At 52.7% G+C, this 18,316-nt stretch overlaps 1 protein-coding gene across 1 annotated transcript in view; it reads left to right on the plus strand.

Annotated features, from left to right (window-relative positions):
* The first annotated feature begins 1,162 nt into the window (after positions 1–1,162).
* The window catches only part of TAF1B (TATA-box binding protein associated factor, RNA polymerase I subunit B), a 28,981-nt gene continuing 11,827 nt past the window's right edge, over positions 1,163–18,316 (plus strand). Inside the window, exons 1-8 of the mRNA XM_084900088.1 lie at positions 1,163–1,231; positions 2,842–2,940; positions 5,651–5,738; positions 8,234–8,331; positions 10,016–10,111; positions 10,254–10,389; positions 11,477–11,633; positions 14,956–15,055. Of these exons, the coding sequence (XP_084756214.1) occupies positions 1,214–1,231; positions 2,842–2,940; positions 5,651–5,738; positions 8,234–8,331; positions 10,016–10,111; positions 10,254–10,389; positions 11,477–11,633; positions 14,956–15,055 (792 nt within the window). The 5' untranslated portion in view covers positions 1,163–1,213. The remainder of the gene's footprint in view (positions 1,232–2,841; positions 2,941–5,650; positions 5,739–8,233; positions 8,332–10,015; positions 10,112–10,253; positions 10,390–11,476; positions 11,634–14,955; positions 15,056–18,316) is intronic.

An 18,316-nucleotide genomic window follows, 5' to 3' on the forward strand; every position in this document is an offset into this window, starting at 1 on the left:
AAGAGCGACTCCCTTGGTGATCTCATTAGTCTCGTTAATGCCATCTGCACAGAGACAACTCCCAGTTCCGCCACTCACTCACCTCCTTGCCGATCCTTCGCACTTCCTGTTCCCTCTGCCTGGAGTGATGTTCCCAACAGGGCCCTGCCTTCCTTGCCTCAAAGGTCTTCTTGGTGAGACCTTGCCTGACCACCCCATTAAAAATGGACTCTGCCCTATAGCTTCCGCGCTCCGTTCCTGCTTTTCTCCTTGGCACTCATCACTACTGATGTCATATACTAGAGGCCCGGTGCACGAAATTTGTACACAGGTGTGTGTGTGTGTGTGTGTGTGTGTGTGTCCTTCAGCCCAGCCTGCACCCTCTCCAATCTGGGACTCCTTGAGGGATGTCTGCCAGCTCTCAGGCCTAAACCGGCAGTTGGACATCCCTCTCACAATCTGGGACTGCTGGCTCCTAACCACTCCCCTGCCAGCCTGATTGACCCCTAACCACTCCCCTGTTGACCTGATGATTGACACCTAACTGCTCCCCTGCCAGCCATCTTATGGCAGCCATCTTGTGATGACATGAGGGCAGCCATCTTTGGGACGGCCATCTTGTGATGACGTGAGAGCCACCTAGGCTTCTATCAGTATAGATTTCCTTAAATCTTTTTGGTCTCCCCACCAGAGTGTGACCTCCATGAAGAGTAAGCAAAAAGGGGCTTTTGCTGACTGCGGAACCCTCAGGACCTAAACAGCGCCGCGGATGAACACTCAGGGAATGAGGTGCCCAGGAGGACACTAAAAGCTAGATCTGTGCGCACTTAGGCAGGCGAGGCTCCCTGAGGGCTCACAGGCATGGCTCGCTTTTACAGAGGAGGAGACTGCGGCCGGGAAGCAGGGAAGCAGGGAAGCAGGGATTAGAAACCCGGTCGCACCGGCAACCGGTCCTCCTCCCTCCTTCCCCCGCCCCGCGGAGGGCGCTCCCCGGCCGGGCTCCCCATTAACGCCGGGGCCAGGGCGCGGCCGCGGCCGCTCAGCGGGAGGCCCCCCAGCTCTTCCCGGGTGACTCGCGGTCCCTTCACTTGGAACCCGCCCGGAGGGAGCACAGGGCCGCAGGCGCCGGAACTCAGAGTCAGGGCCTCGGTTTCCGCCCGGAACGCCGCTCCCGCCGCTCCCGGAAGTTGCGCCCGCTGCCCGGGTAACGGGCTCCGGCGGCGCCGGCGGCGCTATGGACCGAGAGGAGGCGGTGAGCGGGCGGGAGGGACCCGGGCTGGGAGCGGGGGCCGGAGGACGCCGTCCGGCTGCGGGGCGGCCTCTGACCGCGGGCGCGGGGCCGGACCGGGCCGGCGGGCGCGGTGTTCTGGGGCGGAGGCTGGATTCCGGCCGGAGGCGGTGTGGGTGCAGCCTGACAGGATGGCGGGGGTGGGGGTGGTGGTGGCGGTGGTGGGTGTGCTTCGGGAAGAGGAGGAGCGGTGGGTTGGCGGGGGGGGGGGGGGGGGGGTGTCCACCACGTGGCGCATCCTCTCTGCTCCGCCGGCCAGTCCTCTTTGACGTCGGCGGGAGAGGGAGGGTCGGGGTTGCAACCGGAACGCCCTCAGGTAACCCCGGGGACTCCTCGCCACCATCCTCAAATTCGGGTTTGGGGGCCCTCCAGGGGAGGAACGATAGTTATCGATACGGGGTTAGAGGAAACGTGACCGGCTCCCCAAAGTAAACGGGGCGTTCGTTTTTGGCGGACCGCACAACACGCCTTCCGGGGTGAGGCATTCTGTCAGGAGGCCAGAGATCATGTCAAACGCCAGAGGACCGGGCCAGGGACTGATGACGGGCCAGGGGCGCGGAGAAGCGCAGTGGGAAGAGAAGGCCTTACTCCTGGGGATGCTCAGTGGCTGCTGACTGAGCGATGAGTGGGTGACGTCAGTTCCTGACACGGCCCTTCTAACACCCTCGGCCTGACTGCGCTGCGAGTGGGGACCAGGTCTGTCTGCTCCCCCTGGAGTCCTCATCACCTACTGACATGCCTAGGATAGTGGTCGGCAAACTCATCAGTCCACAGAGCCAAATATCAACAGCACAACGATTGAAATTTCTTCTGAGAGCCAAGTTTTTTAAACTTAAACTTCTTCTAACGCCACGTCTTCAACATAGACTCGCCCAGGCCGTGGTGTTTTGTGGAAGAGCCACACTCAAGGGGCCAGAGAGCCGCATGTGGCTTGCGAGCAGCAGTTTGCCGACCACAGGCCTAGTACATAGATTGTTGATGCTCTATGTATTGCTGAATGAATAAACTGAAACAACTATAATAAAAATCTGGCCTCTGGCCTCTGCCCTGCCGATGTGGCCCAGTGGCTGAGCACTGACCTGTGAACCAGGAGGTTGGGGTTGGACCCCTGGTCAGGACACATGCCCGGGTCGCTGCTCGAGGATCATTGATGTTTCTGTCTCTCTCTCTCTCCCTCTCCCTTCCTCTCAACAATCAATTTTTTAAAAAACTATTAAAAAATGGTATGCTATTTCTATTTGTTAAGTCTTCTCTTTACTTAACTCTTTTACTATCTTTTTTTTTCATCACAGCATTTTCAAGGAGTTTTACTAGTATTCACTCATCTTTTTCCTATTTCACCCCTACCACCTTTTCTTCATTCCCCTCATTGCATGTTTTAGAAACTCTTATCGTTTAATCCATTCAAACGGCTTAAGAACTTGAACTGCTGTCCTCCCTGCTTCTAGAGCATCTCTCTTGCGTATTTTCTACACTCGAAGTTTTTTTATGGTTTTGAAGGTTTTTTGTGGGGGGGGTGGAACTGCAGGGTTTGGGTCCGAGGTGCTGAATGCGGCTCTCCTCTTTTCCTGCAGAAAGAGCTCAGAGAGCGCTGTGCCCAGTGCGCTGCGGTGTCTTGGGGTCTGACTGATGAGGGCAAATACTATTGTACTTCCTGCCACAATGTTACAGACGTAAGTAACAGATCGCACCCTCGAACTTGCTCATGTTTCAAACATTGCAGGTTCAGCCAGCCTCGTATGCAGCAAAAAGTTGATCGATTCGTATCGGTCCTGCAATACCCCAATTGCACAGATGTCCGTAGTCTTCAAGGGCTTACACAGGTGAAGGAGTCTTCAAGGGCTTACACAGGATGAGTTTTTGAAATTATCTTGGGCCATACTTGTAACTGGTTTCCTGATTCAGACTGTGTAGTCCAAGCATGTCAAACTTGTGGCCCGTGGGCCACATGTCTTGTTTATTTGGTTCATGTTAGCCTCTGAGTTTGACATGCTGGGTGTAGTCTTATGGGGAAATAAAACTGTAGTTCTTTTTTTTTTTTTTTTTTTAATATATTTTATTGATTTTTCACAGAGAGGAAAAGAGAGATAGGGAGTTAGAAACATCGATGAGAGAGAATCATTGATCAGCTGCCTCTTGCACACCCCCTACTGGGGATGTGCCCGCAACCAAGGTACATGCCCTTGCCCGGAATTGAACCCGGGACCTTTCAGTCCGCAGGCCGACGCTCTATCCACTGAGCCAAACCGGTCCTGGCAAAACTGTAGTTCTTTGATGAGTTGAGAGTTTTTAATGTGTGGTGGATCTGAGAGGGGTGGAAGTTGGAATGTTGAAAGATGGAGGACTGTTGGGAATGGGCTTCGTTATTGTTTTATCTTTGAACAGTACCTTACAGACTGCCAAGCGTTCTCTCACCCAGTCCCTCCCTCCCTCCTCATAGCACCCTGTGAGCTACACTGTCCTGCCTGTCCAGAGACAGGGCAGGTAGGCCTCAGGACTTGAGTGGGTTTGCCAAAGCCACACACGTATGAAGTGTTGAGCCAGGACTTGACCGTGAGTCTCCTGACTCCAGTGTTCATTTTACCCACCACCCCTGCCTCTGGAGGAGAGACTGCCATTCTGTGTGCGTGGCCTGTCAGGGAGGCCCCTTCCCCCCGGAGAGCGAGGTCCTGTCCTGTGACACCCCTCAGGGCAACATGACCCAGAGAGCCAAGAGTGAGGGCAGCCTGCCATTGGACATAAACGTGTCATGACTCTTCTCTCCGGGAGAGGATTCGCTCAGAGTCCACAGAGCCAGGAAGGAACAACACTGCCCTCACCACATCCCCTTCCGAGGCACACCTGTACAGATCAGTGTCACTGTGACGGCTCTGCTCCTGGCCAGGACGGAGTAGCAGGACCCAGGCTTACTTTCCTCCCCTAAACAACAAAAAGCCTGGGAAAATGTATGAAACAAGTAAAAAAAAAATCCCCTTGAGAAAATGGTTGGTTTAGCTGGCAACTCAGTCACACAGGCTTGTCCTGGAGACAGTCATTGACCTTCTGTCTGCAGCGGAAGTCCTCTGTCCACATCAGTGCTCCTCTGACGACACGGGTGGGCTAAGGGGTATGTTCGTTATTTTGTTACGGGGATGGTTTTGGATATACACACACAAAAGCTGATTGCTTTTGGAAAACCAAATTTATGAGTAGAATGTCTACATGTTACTTGCACATGAAATTATGTCTGCAGTAAGTGCCTACATATTATTTAAAGACAATAAACAAAGGTATGAAGTATTGATTATGTGGAAGAAAATAATACATGTGCTATTGAAGTAAGAGATTTATTTAAGAAAAACATATACTTGATCATGTTTCTATGTTTTTACATTATTTACGATTATGTTAAGAGTATTAAGTAATTCAATTTTATATATATTTTTTATATACACATTTTTGGAGAGAATTCTTAAAATTATATAATTATATAGTAATGGCTAAATTTCTATTTCAGTGTTAGTAAAGTAGAACACTGGACCAGGTGTTAGAAGATCTGAATTCTAGGGTGTTTTTTTTTTTGTGTGTGTTATTTGTAAAATATGGCTCATTTGTAAATATTATTTGTGTAACACTTAGGGAAAGTATATGTTGGAGGCATTTATACAATTTTAAGAAAGATTTAATACATGTGTGAGAGAGAAAGAGCCATAAGCAGAGAGCAAGCCAGAATCTTAGGTTCCCCTCCCTGAGAGCACTTGGAATTGAAGACTTTGGAATGAATTGTACCCACCATTTAGTCATTCCAAAATACTATAAATGGATAAAAAATAAAGAGTAGTGTTTTTATAATTTCATAAATAAAGCTGTTTTAGAATATTTTTCAAATACAGAAAAGTAGGATGTGTAGCTTAGGCATTGCTGATTAAAATAAATACAGAAATTATTTTAATTCCAAAGCTTTTTTAGTGCAGAAAAAACGAGTTTATTTGATTTTAGGTTTGATTTACAACAATTAGAGAGAGATTTTACCAAAGTGCTTGCATGCTTTTTGCATAACCCATGGACACAGACTGTAGTGTGGCTAAGGCCTGGGGAGGGAGTGCTTGGGGGAGAGGGGTCACCTGTAATACTCTCACAAGAAATTAAAAAAGTAAATAAAAATAAAAGATTAACACACACACAGTGATTTGAAATAAAAGTTTATTCATCTGGCAGACACTTACTCAGTGTTACTGTATTCCAGGCACTGTTTAGGCAGGGAGAAATTTTGAATGAGGTTAATCAGAATGCTTCATCATTGGTTCCGGCACTCACGGTTGGTTCATTGTACTTCCAGAACAGCTTGGAAACCTGTGGGACGCAAAGCTATGGTTTTAATGCTGATGTTTCCGTTCCCTGCAGAGATCTAAGGAAGTTTTAAACATCGAGGCGATTCCTAACGCTAAAAAACAAGCTATCAACCGGGGGCTTAAAGTGAGAAAAAAACACGGTAAGCTCATGCTTCATATGTGCCTAGCAGTCTCCAGCCTCGGTGTTCACCGCCGTGATTTGGGGATGTGGAATGGAACGTTAGACAGATTCTGGAGAAGTTGCCAGAACGCTAAGCAGGCAGTCCCACGCGGAGGTGCAGTGGGTGTTATTGCTGTGAGATGGAGGCGGGTGCTGCCAGCGTGTCCTCCTTCACCCCGTGCTGTCAGGTGGCTCTTCCAGTGGAGCAACTGTTACGCAAAACAATAACGATGCAGCAGAGCCTCTCTGTCTGTCGGCGTACACTGTTCTGCTCTATATTTATCACACATGATAAATGCGCTTGCTGTGCTTTAAAGAAAAATGCTTACTTTCTGAAATGATTCAGCAGGAACTGTCAGGTTAGGCCAGTTAAACCTGATATTCAACTTTCAGAAACCCGTTTCTCACACTGAATTTTGAACACACCCATTTATTTATTTATTTATTTATTTATTAATATATATTTTACTGATTTTTTTTACAGAGAGGAAGGGAGAGGAGGGATAGAGAGCTAGAAATGTCGATGAGAGAGAAACATTGATCACCTGCCTCCTGCACACCCCCTACTGGGGATGTGCCCGCAACCAAGGTACATGTCCTTGACCGGAATTGAATCTGGGACCCTTCAGTTCACAGGCGGACGCTCTATCCACTGAGCCAAACTGGTCAGGGCTAAGCACACCCTTTTTAGGGAAGATTAGCCTCAGGCCCTAGCTGGTTTGGCTCAGTGGATAGAACTTCTGCCTGAGGATTGAAGGGTCCTGGGTTCGATTTTGCTCAAGGTCACATGCCTGGGTTGCAGGCTCAATCCCCAGTGTGGGCCTGCAGGAAGCAACTGATCAGTGATTCTCTTTCCTCAAGGATGCTTCTATCTCTTTCTTCCCCTCCCTTTTCTGAAATCAATAAAACCATATTAAGAAAAAAAGAAAAAAGAAACTAGCCTTCAGCATGGGTGTGCTTTGAAAGAAGTCTGTTCCATTAGTGCAGGAAGTACATGAATTGACCTATTGAGAGGAGTCTGAGGTAGTCTACCTGATGCTTTTTACGAAGCCACCGATGCCCTGGGACCAGGTTCCCAGGTGTGAACCCGGCTCATGCCGGCTCCTTCCACGTGAGGGGCTCCAGGGCACACCACTGGAATAGAACTGTGACATGTGGATGGACTCCGGGGAACACTGACTCCCTGGTGGCCGACAGCGTGCCTCAGTGCCAGCTTCTGGCCTGTGGAACCTTCAGTAGTGACTTGTTCTCAGGCTGAAACCTGATTAATTTTCATTGAATTCGTTAGAGTAAGCCTGGTTAACTGGGATTTGACCTATGTAAACAGTTAAATAGTTAAACTTCAGTAGCTGCAGGAACTTCAGGTGTTTCAAAGGAGATGTCAGGTGTCATAATCAGCTGCTTTCACCTTCGTTCCTTCCTCTGTAAAATGGAGGTGGTACCGTCTGTTATGCGGACAAGGAACCCAGATGCAGGGCGTGCGGGTGAGAGCAGAGCGGGGCGGGCGGGCGGGTGAGAGCGGAGCGGGCATGTGGGTGAGAGCACTGAGGGTGAGAGCAGTGTGGGGCGTGCGGGTGGAAGAGCTGCCCAGGAGGAAGAGCAGACTCAGGAGGAGGAGCGCACGGGCCCAGGTGGAAGGGCTGCCCCTCCCTCCCTGCACTTGGGCTGCATCGGAATGACAGGCTCTCCGTTTCACTCCTGTGCCACCCAGACCCTCTGCAGAACCTGGGTGACAGCTGAGGAAGGGCCTGGGAGCCGTGGTGCCGGCTGCGGAACTGTGTGTGCGAAGGCTGCCACTCCGCTTCCAAAGGACAGTTGTCCAGCAGGGCGGGAACCTACGGTCTTACCGGTGTTCTGTTTAAACATCACATTTCGTCCCGTCTCTCGGGGCGTCTGAGGTCGAGGGAAGAGCTCGCTCACAGCACCCAGCGCGCACCTGGCCCCTGGCACCTGGCCGAGCTCCAGACAGCGGGGTTTCCAGAGAAGCAGAGTGCCCCTGGGCTGGCGCTGGAGTGACTGTGTCGCCCCTCCTGTGGCCAGACCCTCCTGCTCTGTCCGTCCCTCCCGGCGGCACTGCGGCCTTCCTCGGCGGGAGCAGAGCGTGGAAGCCGGGCCGGGGAGTGCCCATGCCGGGTTCCTGGGCAGTGGTCACACAGTAGGCTTCTTAAAGCCCATTCCATTGGTTTAACGTGGTGACTGCCATCTTCCTTCCCTTTACATTAACATCTAAGAACAGTTATGGATAATGTGAAACAAACTCTCATCGGTGATAAAAATGACGTTTAGCGTTAGCATTCGGGGACAGACCTGCCGGGTCGGAAAGGAGACTCAGAGTGGAACCCTGCTCAGGGATCAGCCCAGTCCCTGTGTCAGACAGCTTGCCTTTGCGCAGGCGGCCAGTGCCCTCGGTAAGCACTCCCTGCCTGCACCCCGTCATCGGGGAGGTCTGAAACGTGGTGTCTGTCTGTCTTTCAGAGAGAGGCTGGGACTGGTACGTGTGTGAAGGCTTCCAGCACATTCTGTGTCAGCAGGCCGAGGCGCTCAAGGCCCTGGGGGTGGGCCCCGAGGTAAAGGTGAGTCCATGGCCTGGGTGCTGCTCTCCCTCTGGTTGTGCGAAGAACAGACGCTGGCCAGTGTTACCGGGGCTGCGGGAGAATCCTGCTGCTGATGTTTCTGCTTTAGTGTTTTCATCAGACCAGCAGTTCCCGAACTGCCTTCTCCGGGATGTACAGAGCAGTGCATCACAGAAAACAGAAAGGCTTCCTCAGCGTGTGTTTAGGAAACATTGACTTAAACAACGAAAAACGAGGAGCTTTGCAAGCTCCGGCTGCCTCTCAGGGCAGCGTGCTGGTTCTGTTCCCCAGGGCCCGGGGCGGGGCCTCCAGTGAGGGTGTGCCAGGAGCCGGGAGGGCCTGGGGGAGCACAGGCTGCTGGCCCGTCCACAGCCAAGAACTGGCCTTTCCAGCAAGTTCCCGGGTGGCCTGCTGCGGCTGGTCGGGGACCATCCTTTGACTTTGCTTAAGGTGACCAGATGTCCTGCTTTTGGCGGGACAGTCCCGATTTCTAACAATTTGTCCCTCGTTCTGAGGCATTTTTAAAAAGTCCTGATTTTTGGAAAGAATGCACGACAAGCTAGGGAACGGCGGGAGAACGAGAAGGGAATATACGGTTTTCGGCGGCCATGTGGCTATTTAGCCAGGATATGAGTTTTATATTATTTTTGTTAATTTTATAATGTTAAACTTTAATAATAACAAATAATTGTTGAGAACTGATATTCGAGAACTGCTTATCAAAATTCGCATTGTTGATCAGTGGTTAGAATTAGACCACCATTGTTTGGATTTAATGAACAATGGCATTTTTTGGGATTGGCAACAACGAAAACATTTTGTAACTGTCTCTCAGACTAGCACGCAGTACGATGTGTGCTACTAAGCTAGTTAAACAAGTGATGTCATTACAAATCAGCTATTCAGATAATTTAGGTAAGTAATTTATTTCATAACTACATAAATTTTCTTGAATTTAGCAGACAGTACTTTTATTATTTATATTTTATAGTGGTGGCAAAAAGTCTAGCACTGGCCTCGAAAGTGACACTTACGACTACACCTAATTTTTTAAAAATTTATTACATTTGTAAATTGTACTTATGTTGAAATTTTAAAAAAATATATTACAATACTATTTTTGCGTTCTATGAAAATTTTTGTTGCTCCATATAGACCACATTTTTAATTAACCCCCGCCCCGCCATTGGTGTCCCGCTTTACCAAGGTTGAAATCTGGTCACCGTAACTTTGCTGCCTCTCAGGAGTGTCCCCGAGAGGGACTGTCCTAGTCTGCATTTCGGATTTCCTCTCAGGAACTGTAAGCCAGTCCTCGGCTCTGTGGCGGTGGTACCTCTGCCTCAGCCACCCCACTGCCACGTGGGAGACCAGCCTCTGGGGAGCGGGAGTGAGGGAGAAGCCAGACTCTGGTGCTCACTGGGGATACCAGGGGCAGAGGAGGAGGGAGGGAGCCGGGTGGCCGCACCCCCAAGGAGAGCAGTGGAGGGGATCTGCTGGGGCAGTCTCACAGGAGAGGTCACTCCAGCACGGGAAGCTCAATGGTCGGCTCGCCACTCCGGGCTCGGGAGGCTGTGGTTAGGGAAGTGGCCGCACAGGCGCCGGCCATCCGGGCGGCCCAGAGCAGCTGTGGGGAGATGTGCGAGGGTGCTGGTCACCGGACACAGACCCCTCGCTTCCTTCCCAGAGTCCAGTGTTACATAACCTGTGGAAGCGCTACCTCCAGAAGAGCCAGCAGGCGTACTGCGAAAACCCGGTTTACGCCAGGAGACGGAAGGCTGCGGTCAGTCCCACAGAGGGGGTCCGGGACACTGGGCGGCGGGGGAGGAGGAGGGCCGCCCGTCTGTGCTGTCGGGCGCTCTCCGTTCCTGGGAGCCAATGCCTGTAACTACAGTCCCATGTGGTAACCATGTGTGTGCACACAGGCCCCGGGGAGCCCCAGCGCCTCGGACTGGGAGAGCGAGCCCGCGCTGCTGAGCGAGGCCAGCGGCCCCTCTCTGGGCGACAGCGGGGCTGAGGGCCGCGGGAGGCCCTCCCCGCCCGGCAGGGCCGCCCAGTCAGGTGAGGAGCGGCCGGGGGAGCTGGGGCCTCGCGTTTGGAAGGCGGCCGGCCTGAGAGCTCAGGCTGAGCAGCGGCCGTGGAGGGAGCCTCAGCGCCACGTTACGGAGGCCCGTGTCTCCGGTGAATGTTGTCGGTGACGAAGGGGAGCCACACGGTCAGGGTCCGGGAAGACGGAGGCCAGCTCAGGAAAGGTCACGTGTGTGTGGGCTGAGGGTCCCGTAGAAAAGCCGCTGCCCAGCAGAGAGGGCTTAGCCCCGGCCGTGGGCAGGGTCAAAGGTGACATCCAGTTTCTAAGCACAGACTGAAGCCAGAGGAAGGAAACCGTGGCCCGTGTGCACGCCTCGTTTTCTGATTTAAGCTCCAATTATACCCCTGGGAGTCTTGTCCCTGGGCTCCCGGGGAGGCTGAGCTGCTGGTCCCTCCCTTAGGGGACCTCCAGCTTTCCCACCTGAAGTCCGCCCCCGGGAGCTGGCCCAGTTTTCCAGAGACGCTGAGGCTCCTGGTCGGAGGCTGTCATCCTGGCTGTTGTGGAAAGTGGGCGGGAGGAAGAGGACTCCCTATGTACCCCCCCTTCACCCCGTTTTCATAAGATGCCGACTTGGCCGTGAGTGTGACTGAGGTCCCTCCCTCTGTCCCAGAGCCTGCCTTGGCTCTGAGGAGAAGCTTCCCGTCTCCTGCCAAGATCGGGGCGGGCAGGCCTTGGGCTGTGGCGCGGGGGTGCCAATCTGATCAGACCTCCTGCAGTTAGTTCTCCTGGGGTGAGCCCGACCTTCCCCGTGGCCAGGGGTCCCTGGTTCAGCCAACGAGTCCAGCTCTCTCCGGACTGCCAAGGCCCGATCGCCCGGCCAAATGCTTCCCAGCTGTCAGCCTGTCCGCTCTTCCCCTTCCCCCTGGTTTGGCCTTGGGGTTCCTTTCTGAAACTGTAGCCATCCTCCACCCTTTCTCCCTTCGCCCTGCAGGCTTGGTGGGCAGGTTGGTACAGCTCCTCGGGGCTCAGGCGACCCGGGCAGCTGGTCCGGGACGATGCTTTGGGAACCACAGGTTCAGATGCCTCTGGATGCCACTGTTTTCTCCTCTGTCCCCTAAGAGATGGCCTCCGTCTGCTCCGGGTCCCTGGACGGAGTCGAGTACTCGCTGCGCAAGGAGAAGGGGCTGGTGAAGATGACGGTGCCCGCCACCCTGGCTCTCTGCGGCCTGGCGCTGCTGTGGCAGCGGGAGGCGCTCGCCCTCTCCGACCTCCTGCGGTAAGGGCCGGGCGTGCGTGCTCACCGCGCGGACCGGGACGGGCGTGGGCAGAGTGACCCCCGAGGCCTGAATGAAGGGAGGGCCTGGAAAGATGGGGTGACCGGCGTTCTAATTCTGTAACTCCGTCCTCCTGGGCTGGCACTCACCCTCTCCCTGGCTGCCTTGTTTATAAAGAGGATAATGGCACCCGCCCCCCATGGCGCTGGAAGGTAATTGCCCGCTGTGAGCGAATGCTTTGAAGAAGAAAAGTGACATTCAAGTGGCAGCATTAGTGGTTTTGTTTCTATGGGAGGAGATGAACAGATGACCTTCACGTTGGCAAATGGTTATTAATGTCGTTACACAAGAGCTAAACATAGGCTGCCGGGTTTATGTGGGAAATTGAAAACAAAACTGCTGGAAGAACCTGTTATGCAGATAGCTGGCATTCACATTTTCAAGATAATTTGCAGGGCTGATGGTTAATGAGTGCATGATGGCATCATGGGTACCGGCTTCTCAGCATGGTGAGGAGGTGCCCGGGTCACTCATGTGCCGCCGGCCCCCTGTGTGCAGATTCTGTGGAATCGCATTGGGTTTCGTCAGCGGGGGGAGTGGGTAAGAGCACAGGTTAGACCCGCTCCTGGGCCCTGAGTGAGTGAGTGAGTGTCACTGCCATTCCTCCGCCTCTGCCTTCTGGTGCTGCAGGAGGAACATGGTTCCCTGCGGGGTGGCAGCTGCTTCAGGACTTAGCGCGCAGAGCACTTAGACCAGGGCCGACACAGGAGAGCCGAGCTGTGCCCCGGCTGTGTCCTCCTCCTCTCTTCTCCCCCCTCCTCCTCCTCTTCCTCCTCCTCCTCCTCCTCCTCCTCCTCCTCCTCCTCCTCCGCCGTCGCCATCATTCCTGGCACGAGGCCCTGGGGGGAAATAAACGCCTCCAGTGAGTGAGGCTAGTGCCTTTGAATTTGGCCACATGAACCAGATAACAAGCTTTTCTGGGTGATTCACCCCAGGCAGAAGCCGCAGGGACTTCTCTGTAAGTTGGAACCCTGTCTTGCTCTGTCTGCCCCGTGGGGTGACCTCACCTCCCAGGTCTAATTACCGCCTCTGTGATGATGCCCGAGTCTCCGTCTCCAGCCCAGACTTGTTCACTGAGGGCGGCCCATGTGCCTCACAGGAGCCGGACGGCTCTCCTGGGCTGTCTCTGGTTCTCAGGATCAGCATGACCGAACGGTTCCTCATCTTCCCCGGCCCAGCTCCTCCACCAGCGTTTCCGTCTTCGTAACCGCCCGCCTCTGGCCCCCGATCCCGCAGCCTGGGAACCGCCCTGACTCTTCCCTCTGCACACACCCCGTCAGCCATGCTTGCAGAGTAACTCTCAGAGCCCCTTTCCTCTCTCCCCATTCCCTGCCTGTCTTCACCGGGTTGCTTAGCAACCTCCCAGGTGGGCCCTGTGGCTGAAGTGGGTGCCCCTCTCCATTTCCTCCCTAACTGGAGGGACCTTACAGAACAGCCGCCCGGTCGCCTGGCGGGTGCAGAGCACAGGCTAGCCACCCCCCAGGCGGCTGTAAGGCTCCCAGCAGAACTCTCCTGGAAACCTAACGGATGGAGATAAACATTTACCTGAAATTCTTCTCGGGAATTTATATGTGGTTGGGAGATGGAGAGTGAAACCTGACCCTTCACCTCTTTCTCCCCAGCTCCGTTTCCTCCTCCTCCTCCCTTCCTTCCTCTCTCTCCCTTTTTCCTCCCCTTCTCCTTCGGTTCCTTCCTCCTCCCTCTCTCGGTCCGCCCCTCCCCTCCTCCCTTCATCCCTTCCTCTCTCCTCCCTCGGTCCCCTCCTCCTTCCCAGGGGAGCTTACAGCGCCTTCCAGGAGGTGGATCTCGCTGGCTGAGGGCTTTGTTTGCTGGGTTCGTACACAGATCTGGGACCGAGCCCGCTTGCTTGGGCTAAAGGAGAAGAGCAGGTCTCTGCTTTCCTCGGGGGAAGAGCTAAGCCCAGGTCCTCAGTGTGGCCCGGCCCAGCATCCCCTGGGCCCCGTGAGAAACGTGGGAAACGCAGGTCCTCGGCCGCGCTCACCGTCTGAACCAGGCGCCCCGGGGGTGGGCCTGTGGCTCTGCTTTCCTGAGCCCCCGAGAGGTCCCTGTAGATGCTGAGTGGAGAGCCCCCTCCCAGCCTCGAACGGGTAAAGGACAATGATCTGCAGAGAACACATGGCGAGCCTGGCTCTGACCCTGCCTGTCTCACTGATCCCCCGAGTCTCCGTTTCCTCCTCCCTCGGCATCCGTGGTCCTCGGGATAAGTCCACCTCCCTTCCCTGAACCTTCCGAGGGCTGCCGGCCCACAGCGACAGCATAGTGAACAGCCAGCACCGCTCAGCCCCAAATGCTTTCTGAACACTGATCCTGTGCAGGATCACTCTTGAGAGGCCACAGACATCAAGTCCCTGCTCTCACGAAGTTCCAGACTCGGGGAGGGAACCGATGAGCAAGGACATGACTGTAAAAGCTGACCCCGGAGCGGAGTGCCTGCGGGAGGGGGAAGCTGGATGATGTGACAGAGTGACAGCTGGCTGCTAGGCTGGTCCTTAGGGAGGTCTCACCGCGAAGGGGGTGGTGACGCCGCACTTCCAGTGAAAACAGAGTGGTGGCGGCTGCCGGACGGACGAGGCTAGCGCTGGGGTCGAGGGAGCTGCAGGTGCCCAGCTGGAGCTCTGATCCAGGGGAGAGGCCCGTGGGACAGGGAGCGGGTGTGAAGGGGTCGGAGGGGGGCAGGGACCTACCGGTAATACGCAGAGGTCAGAGACAGGTCTTCGTTAGCCTAGCTGGAGTTTGGATTCTTTTAATTGAGATGTGATTCATGTACAATGAAATTCACCCTTTTCAGTGCCCTTCAGTGTCTCCTTCCACAGCCTGGCCATCGCCCAGAGGACACGCATGCTCGGCAGGAGGGAGGCAGGGAGGCCCTGGGGCTTTGGCAGGAGTCAGGCCTGGTCACCTGGGCAGCGGGAAGATGGGCTCCAGGAAAGGCGTGGGGCAGGGGCCGTGGGTGGGACGAGGTGGTGGCGATAGAAATGGAACCAGGTGAGCGGGGGCAGGAGATGCTGTGCAAACAGCTGTGCTCAACTCAAATGAGGTTCCTCTCACATCGTCTGCGGGGAAGAACCGGTTTGTTAAACTTCCAGTCGGGCACCAATGGAAACTTCTGAAAAATAGAAAAATTATAAGTACAGACAGTGTGTCCTGGGACCTTGTCTTTGAAATACAGCATTTTCAGCTCTTTGGATCACTCTGCTAAGTCAGTACATATCTCTCATTGGAACGCTTTCTTTTTAAAAGCAGATTTGTTGAAGAGGGCCATATTCCTTATGTCAATGCTTTTGAGCATTTTCCAGAGGAGATGAAACTATATGGGCGTGACAAAGGAATCTTTGCGATAGAGGTAAGTTCTTTTCTTTTTTTAACTTGGTAATCACGAATGAGACACGGAATGGAATAACACTTTAAAAGTTCTATAGAGAAACCTGTAAAGAATTTCAGACCCCCTTAACAGGTGTTCTTGTTGCTATTTGTGTCGCGGTGGAGAAAGTTATCATCTTGTTTCAAGAGGCAGGAGTCCAAGTCCTCTGCTTGCATCATCCTGCGGGACCTGCTCCTGCCGTCTCCTGTGGAAGGCTTCTGTCCTTTAATTAGGAGCTTTATCGCTGTTTACTCAGCGGCTATCTTCCCTTTTCCATCAGCAGAAGGTGTTTGGTTTACTGCAGATTATTAGAATTAAGCAGTGTCTTCCATTTCCACTTCAGGCGTTACTTCCATGGGCCTTCCTAACCTTAACAGCCCTCCGTGTAGCAGTTTAATTTGAGACATTTGTGACCTTACAACCCTGTATGAGAACTGGTTCGCTTTACCCCGCTTACAGGCGAGCACACACCTCAGAGAGGCAGAGGGGCTGGCCGCGGCCATGCGGTGGGTGGTCCCAGCCTGGGAACTTTGTACTTTAGGCCTGAGGCTCATTGTTTCAGCATTTTTAAAAAATACAATATACATATTTTATTGATTTTTCACAGAGAGGAAGAGAAGGATAGAGAGTTAGAAACATTGATGAGAGAGAATCATCGATCAGCTGCCTCTTGCACACACCGTACTGGGGATGTGCCCGCAACCAAGGTACATGCTCTTGACCGGAATCGAACCTGGGACCTTTCAGTCCACAGGCCCACTCTCTACCACTGAGCCAAACCGATTTTGGCTGCTTCAGCTTTTGCTCCGTTGCCTGCTGCTCTGCCTCCTCATCACCTAATTTTACAAAACTCTCACACGTGTGCCGTGAAAATATAGCCGTGTCACGTGCTGCTGAAGCACGGCGCCAAAAGGAAATGGAGACACTGAGACAGAAGTCTGCAAAATGCAGAACATCTTATGCCCGGCGCGTTTTGCACGGGGCTAGAACGTCGCTCTCTGGGAGTGATCTGTAGAGAACAGTGGATTTGTAAACCCAGGGGCTCTGCCCTCAGGATGACGTGAGCGAAGCGGCGCCTGTGACAGGGACGCAGCGCTGGCCTGGAGGTGGCTCTCAGGGACGGTCCCTGTTCCCTTAGACGCGGAGAGAGAAGGCAGTGCCCACGGTTGGAGATGGTGCCTGCAACCGGGCATGTGCCCCGATGGGGAATGGAACCTGTCATCTCTTGGTTCCTGGGTTGAAGCTCAATTACTGAGCCACACTGGCCAGGCATTCCTTCTTTCTTTTGAATTAAGATTTGCTTGTTTTATTCTATCTCCATTGTTGATTTATTACTCATACCTCTGGTATCTGCTGCGAATCAGCCACAGAAGCTTACAGAGACCGTGTTGTCTCCTCAGGTCAACCCGACCACTGGACTTCCCTCCCTCCCTGGGCTGCAGCTGGGAATCTGCCCTCAGGCAGTCAACGGCGCCCTCTGTTTGCTCTGAGATTGGCCCCGTGCTTCCTGTTGGCCAGTGTCGGGAACTGTGACTTTAAATGTTTTCTTCCAGTTCTCGGATTGTCAGCACTTAGTCCTCCATAGCAGAAACAAGTGTTCCGATGCTAATTTTTAGATATTTAGAAGTAGAGTCAGTAATCATATTTTTTTCTTAATGCCTAAAGGTATCTCATTGCTCAATTTTAAAATGGGTTTTTAAAAAAATTGCAATCTCTATTCATGAATGCTGTCACTAGTCTACTCTTTGCTTTAAACATTTCCCCAGCTGACATGGGCTGTAGTTTACACAGAATTCTTTTCGTGGTAATACTTGCTTTAGTTGGCTGTTTCAGTGAGGGGACTGGGTGAATGGGTGCGCAGTGTCTTTACGCACTGTGGTAGGAAGCAGGCCTGAGGAAGAATGTCCTCCCTGGGAGACCAGTTACGTGCTGTGTCTTGGTAACAGTAACATCACACTTTGCCTTTTACACTTAGGTCTGGAAGAGTTTTTTCGTTTTTAAGTAAACTTTATTTTGAAAAAAAATTACAAAACATTACAAAAAAGTATAAAAAAACACCTATATGCCCTTTGCCCAGATTCAACTGTTAACATGTCATCCCACGGGTATTCATTTATTACATGGCTTACAGTATGCTACATGTATTCTTTTGTAACCTTTAAGATTTTAAAGGCAGCTAGAGGATGTTGTCTAAGTAGAATTTCTGACCCAGGGGCGTCAAGGCAGCGTGTAATGCGTGGGTTTATGTCTGTATGTCTTGCAGCCCCAGTACTCTGCGACGGTAGGGACCACATTTAATACTTCCTCTCCATAGACCTGATGCAGTTCTGTACACGTGGTCAGGACTCAGGCCATGTTAATTGACAAAGTGATTTGAAATTGCTCAAGAAAACAGAATGAGTTTAAATACTTTATTTTTAGAAGATCGCAAATTAACCCTTTGGGGAGCTTTCCTACATAAGCAGGAGACTTCCAGACTCTTCCGGCGTATTTACTATATATCGGGAGGCCATTAAGTAGTGGCATTTGATTGACAAAGAAGCATTCTGTTAATGTTTAAGTGATAAATATCTAAGGGATATAATTTCTGCTTATAAGCAAGAATATTAACAATGCAAATCTGGGCGTGTCGGTATCACTCATGAAAACCAGGGTGTGAGATAGGTAATCTGAAAGTTAATTGTGCTCTTTACCAATATTCTGAACCCATAACGAATTGCTTCGGTCAGAAAATGTCTGTGTGAGCTACACTGATGATACTTCTTTTGGGAGCATCACACGCCATGTTTGCTGAGACCAGCGCCTTCGGGGACTGGCTGTGATTTAGTTTGGTTCGGGGCCAGCACCTCCCAGTAGCGGGCGTGCTCAGGCCGGCCTGCCCTCACCTCTGCTTCCAGGAGCAGAGACGGGCCAGGCCGGGGCTAGTGCACAGGAGACTGAGGTTTCACACGTGCATCCACCAGCTGCACAAGTGACCCCGTAGCCCTGCGGGACCAAGTAGGAGTTATTTGGGGTTCTCTGCTCTTCTGGATGCCAGCTGTTCGTCTCCACAGGCAGAGATGTGGTTCACACAAGTCCTGCAGCATCAGCAGAAGTCGGAGAACAGAGGATCTCACGCAGGAGGACTCGCCCTAGCTGGTGTGCTCAGTAGATAGAGCGGCAGCCTGTAGACTGAAGGGTCATGGTTCTATTCCGATCAGGGCACATGCCCGGGTTGCAGGCTCCATCCCCAGTAGGGGGCGT

The sequence above is a fragment of the Pipistrellus hanaki genome, assembly GCF_964339955.1.
Source record: "Pipistrellus hanaki genome assembly, chromosome: 12".
NCBI lineage: Eukaryota > Metazoa > Chordata > Mammalia > Chiroptera > Vespertilionidae > Pipistrellus > Pipistrellus hanaki.